The 6,000-nt window shown below is 38.7% G+C and overlaps 1 protein-coding gene across 1 annotated transcript in view; it reads left to right on the top strand.

The window, feature by feature from the left end:
* The first annotated feature begins 235 nt into the window (after positions 1–235).
* The window catches only part of NRAP (nebulin related anchoring protein), a 49,572-nt gene continuing 43,807 nt past the window's right edge, over positions 236–6,000 (top strand). Inside the window, exons 1-5 of the mRNA XM_084526248.1 lie at positions 236–492; positions 751–845; positions 1,546–1,633; positions 4,787–4,891; positions 5,432–5,536. Of these exons, the coding sequence (XP_084382374.1) occupies positions 421–492; positions 751–845; positions 1,546–1,633; positions 4,787–4,891; positions 5,432–5,536 (465 nt within the window). The 5' untranslated portion in view covers positions 236–420. The remainder of the gene's footprint in view (positions 493–750; positions 846–1,545; positions 1,634–4,786; positions 4,892–5,431; positions 5,537–6,000) is intronic.

The following is a 6,000-nucleotide window of genomic DNA, read 5'->3' as shown; positions in this document are numbered from 1 at the left end:
GCGTTGCTGCTGTGTATGCTTTGATCTTCATCCTGGGCTACTGAGAGCTGGCTTTACAGCAAAACTGGAATACTAAATGACCAGATTCTGATGTTCACATGGACATGATTTGTTTCTGTGAGTTCATTCTTCTATTTCGAGAAGGATATTGCTACCCTCCCTTACGCGCTGACACAGTTGCCAAAATAACCCTCTTACTAACTGGCAGCTTTAAAAGCCAGCCTGCAGCTGACTTTGAAACAGAAGGTCAGGAAACGGAGCAACAGACTTCAATTCAGAGCTTTAATGGGAGCCATTGACCACAGCAAAAGGCCCTGACTGGAGCGTCTAGAGTGTGCTTTGCACAGGCCAAAAAGTCACTTTCACACTCTTTGAACCCTTTGTATAAACCTATATATTTTTCACTCTGTGGATTTCAAGATGAATGTGCAGCCGTGTGCTAGATGTGGCTATGGGGTTTACCCTGCTGAGAAGATTAACTGTATAGATCAGGTCAGTTCTCTTTCTTTATTATTTTGGACTATAATAAATGTATAGATTTGCACTTTTAACACAGTGCAAATCTCTTGGTTCCAGAAGTTCTTTGCTCAGAACTGGGATCAGAACTGAAATGAGTTAATAATAGGCACGCATTTGAAGAATTCTTCAGATTTGTGAAATGGATGGAAGGGGTCAATGCTGAATTTTAAAACTCGATAATAATGCAATACAAATAATGCGTGCTTGGTTTCTCTTTTGTGGTGTTTCCAGACATGGCATAAAGCCTGTTTTCACTGTGAAGTGTGCAAGATGATGTTAACAGTAAACAACTTTGTTAGCCACGAGAAAAAGCCTTACTGTCAAGTGTAAGTCTGTTTCCTTTTTTCTTTTTCTTTTTAAATACTGTTTAAAACATCAAGTAATCCTAATAGAACAAAAGATCACAATTTGGACTCAGCCTGGTCCTGTGTGATGACATTATGTATTGTTAGTGCCTGAGTGCATAGCTTTGCACATACGTGAATCAACAATGATGGGAAACTCTTACTACCGTAGATAAAGCTTCCTCGTTTGTCTGGTATGTTAAAAGTTACCAAATTAACTTCCATTTCAGTATTTTGGGAAGAAAATAAACCCAACCATAAAATTCAGTGCTTTCAAAATCAGCAGTTAAGAGTTAACAAGATTGAGTTAATCATCAGGAAAATGCATAAAATGCAGATTTTGGAGTTGGTTTCTTCTAGGAAGTTTTTATTCTATAATGATCAGTTCCTGTCAAACTTGTCAGCAGTAAAAGGAGAGATGACAGTTGTTTTTTATTCTATTATTCTCTTTTGTTATTAGAAACACAGCATTGATATGATGATCATTAAAATTAATTTTGCTCTAGGCACCCTACTCCATGCAATTATAACTGGAATGTAATCTGAGACCTGCGTCTGAGTGGGGGGGAAAGTTACGTAGAAAGAGGTGGAGGCTGATCTTGTGTTTTCGAGGGCTCAAAGAAAACCTTTCTTGTGGGCTGTCTGGCACATTCCTAATATCCTTTTATGCTTCCTTTTTTAGGCATAATCCCAAAAACAATGCATTCACAAGCGTATTTGAGACACCAATAAACACAAATGCAAAAAAACTATCGGAAGTAGTAAGCGAGGTAAGAAGTTTGGCGGCCAAATATGTTTGTCTCTGATCTAAATTTTTATACAATATTGGGGTCTTGTTTTAAAAATATAAATACCTTTTCTTTATTTACACTTGTGCATACTTTTAGAGCAGTAAAATCTCAGCCCAGGTTTGAGTCATAATTTTTAAAATTGTTTCCTAAGACACCAAACAGGAAGGTTAGATCTGAAATTGTTCACACTTTCAAAAAGAGAAATGGCTAGCAGTTTTTTATCTGGCAATCGACATGGAAGAATTGTTCTATACTGCCCAGATCAGGAGATACTGCCCAGAGCTATGCAAAATTAGTAACTAAATCAGGCGGGGTTACATAGCCTTTTGAAAGAGGAATGACCTCCTTGCTTTATGATCTCATCTGAAACTGATACTAAATGCTATGAAACAAACAAAATTATCTTTTTATTAGATCTAGTAAGACCTAGGCAAAAGTTCACATAAACGCTTTGTCAAGCGTTTCTGAAAAACCGGAGCCGGTATTTCCCTTCTGTGGGAAAGCACAAAGTCCAGGGAACTTCGCATGGTGCTGCTGAAAATGTTTTGCTGGGACGTTAGGGATGGGGCAGCTTCCTATGGCCATTGAACTGCATCCGCACTCCAAAAGGCTGCTGTGCACGGGTAAACCTCTAGGGGTGCTCAAAGTCTTCTTTCTTGCCGAATGCCATTCTGTTCTGCCTTGCATTGTTTTCCTCCAGATACATTTGTTTCAAACTTGCATGTCTGTGAACTTTCAGACAATGAGAAACACAAAACCAGCCCATGGCTGACTGCGAGCTCACTTCTGTGTGTATCACTGCTTTCTTGAGTGTCCTGTCTTTCCATGCTCTAAAATAGCACTGCTCATTGCGTAGCTATATTTAGTAAACAAACTAGTGTTTTTAAACATTAGACATTATTAAAATTTTAAAAAGTGAATTCTATTACTTAGACTATAGCATACTGCATCAATCTTTTTTTATATATTAGCTGTACAAAGTTGATGTACATTTAATAACCCTTATCAGATACGGAATCTTTATCATTCTCGTACGTTACTACTATGCATCAGGTCTTGCAATACCAGAGGCAGTAACTATTTTAGCAGTGACCATCACACTTACTTTAAGCTGTGTCTGACAGAAGTGGTCAGGAATGAGTTTGGGATTACTGCAGGTTCTATTTCTGGGTTTAGGCAGTGATATGACACCGATACTTCCAGTGCATATGAATATACACGCCAGACAAATTATAGCTCAAAGATCACTTTCCCTTGTGTTTTTTTTTTTTTTCTTTTTTCTTTTTTCTTTCTCTTTCTTTCTTTTTTTTTTTTTTTTTTTTTTTTTTTTTTTCACCTCAAGCACCTTCTGTCCTTTTCAATCACATAATGAGGTTCTGCTCCAGAGAGAAAATTGCTAAGGGTACTAAAGAAGCTGATTCTGCAGTACTTACTTAAAGGGAGTACTTCTATAGAAATTTTGGGTGTAGGAAAACTCTTTCATTGGTAGATGTATAAAGTGGTGCTAACTTGTTCCAATTGCTACTGTAATTTGTTCTTTTTTTTTTTAGTTAATAATATTTCCTGAGCAGAAAACATTTCTTCAAGCCTAACGTAATGTTCTCACATAAGTTTTATGTTGAGACACCAAGTAGAATGCAGAGATAAAATTCAGCTCCCTCATCTACACAGAATTTCTGTGTGGACAAATCATTCATCTCTGTGTACCTCTGTATTTAAATTATACAATGAAGATAACGGTAATCGTGCTCGGTGACTTTTTGACCAGTTTAGATTTTGCACTCTTCAGTACAGTGACTGTTTTTTTGTTTGTTTGTTTTTGCATCTGTAGAATATGTTATAGAGTAGAGGTATGATTTCGGTTTAATTTCTGGTATGCTGTCATGCTAAAGGCAGCAGGAGAAAACAATGATTCAGAACTAAATATAGTACCCTCTTGCACTTACACAGTCATGAAACTTTATGGACACTGTGTAGGGAAATAGGAGAGCAGAATATTGCCCAGCAGGTATTAGTTCTTTCATCTAATTCTGCATTGGAATGTTCTGCTTAATATTTCTTCAGGATTTCAGTCTTCATAGATATTTCCCCAAATAGTATTATCTAAAGACCAAAGTATTCCTGCAGAACTTCGTGTTAGATTTCAGGTCTAATATGCCATTCCTTGTGCAGCTCTAGAAATAGAGCCAGTGAATAGAAGCTGGCTGTATGGATTAGAGAGTAGACTTTGACCTTAAGGCTAAACCCAATCTTCTCTTCCACAGAGATTCCTTTGCCAAGAATGGGTGTCAAGGAGGAAGTAGTTATGTAGTCTTGGCATGGCATAGAGCTGCAGGCCATGTGGCTTTTTTGGACTTTTGAGCTGGCTGTAAATTGTGTTGGTCAAAAGCATGAGAAGGAGGAAAAGATGGAGAGTTTTGCAGACTGTCAGGTATTTTCTTGTGGACTGCAGAGATCTGGTGAATCGAGTTTTCTTGTCCTAGTCCCTAGGTTTCTGCATTCGTATCATATAGAGATGGGTCTTCAAGGTGAAATTGTGAGTTGGCACTGAAAACTAGGCAGGTCTGTAGCATTTGGAGACACGGATAAACAGTGACCAGAGTAAATTGTCTTAAACTGAGTCAGGTTGATGCTGTCACCCAGAGAATTTGTTCTGTGCAGTCACACTGTTCCTCTGCCTCTCTTGTGTTGGCACTGATGATTCTTACAGTGAGACAGGTGAAGGAACTGGCATAGTTGAAAACTAAAACAGCAAAAACCTGCAGACAAGTTCCCTCATCCAGTTTGGCCTGATGGATGTCTGTCTGATGGTGTCAATGTGTAAGAGAGCACAAAAAAGGTTGCCCAGTATGGCCAAGGGTGATTTTAGCCTTCCTTTAGACTGGTGTAAGGTGCAGCCCAAACTAGTAGGCTCTGAAGTGGATTTGTTATGGTGGGAATTGCACTGTTTTTGTTGTAATTTACATTCTTCTTCTTCTTCTTTGGTTACTACAGTTCATGCAGACTCCATATCGCTGTGGACTCTGTTCACCTTGTTTGTCTTCCTTCTTGCTTTCCTCCTGAGAGTGGTGTGCTTTAGTTTGTGCCAACAAGCTACTAATACCAAGTCATTTTTTTTATTTCTTTTTGTAGATAAAATATCGAGAACAGGGTGAACAGTTCAGGTCTGCCTTTCAATGGGATATGAGGTCTACAGACATCGAAGCTGCATATAAAGCCCAACAACTGGCCAGCCAGGTAAGAAATATCCCTGAAATCTCCAAGCCTTTAGCCTGCAGGAGAGCAAGGACTTGGCTGTTGTGTTTGTTAGGGTTCACAGGATTCCAATGATAACAAAGACATTACTTCTCATTTGGCTAAACTATTTATGGCAATGTAGCTTGATTGTAGCTTAGGGCACCAGAATCAGAAGATGGGAAAGGAATAGCATACCTATACAGCTAGCAATTTAGACTGCTGCATGTACAGACATACTCAACATGTCTCCTCTCTGCTGACACTGAAGCTTCACAACAAGTGGTCTGATTCCCAGGGAGAATTATTTGAGTCTTACTCCAGGATCCCAGATCCTGACGTCTTTATGTCAGTTCTTGGAATACAAGCTCAGCCCTGGCATTCTGAAAGTATGTGGAGTGTAGGCCTTGTGCTGTATGTCATCAGAGGGTAAATTTATTCTTCCACGACACTGTGTGTGTTTCCATTTCTTTGTGTCAGACCAGCTGTTTGCTTTTTGAAACAAGGATACAGATTGGTAGTTATTTCATTTTTGTTTTGTAGAATGCTTACTATGCTGCCTATGAGGGGGGAACTTCATGGTACTCAGGAAGCATCCCAGATCCTCAGATGGTGAGGGTAACTCAAGCACAGAAGACGCTGAATGATGTAAGTGCATGTTTGAAATACCTTTATTTTCATGGGATATCATAATCCGAAGACTTAAGAGTGCATCAAACCCAAATCTTTAGTAAAATGTTACCAAAGCAGATACTGATATATCTACTTCCATCATTAACACTATTTAGCCATGTGTGCAGTTAGTCACATAACAAAGTTATTGCCTACCCTGGAAATCCTACATTTCTGTGCGAATGTAATTGAGATGCACTTCAGCTATTGACCAACGGTATCTGAGCTGACCTTGATTATGTCCTTATCTAGTATGCAGTGCTGTTTCCCTCAGTAATGCAGAACTCATGATGAAAACATGTCTTATTTTCCGCAGTCTAGACCTTTCATTGACTGTCTTTCCCTTACTGGTGAAAATCAATTCTGAATTATGACTGTCTCTGTCCATACAATAAGTTAGTGACCTAATCAACATAGCAAATTAACACTGAATAATAAAT

This window comes from Aythya ferina (genome assembly GCF_964211825.1).
Source record: "Aythya ferina genome assembly, chromosome: 7".
In the NCBI taxonomy this organism is placed as follows: domain Eukaryota; kingdom Metazoa; phylum Chordata; class Aves; order Anseriformes; family Anatidae; genus Aythya; species Aythya ferina.
This window is presented reverse-complemented; position numbering and strand designations above follow the sequence as displayed.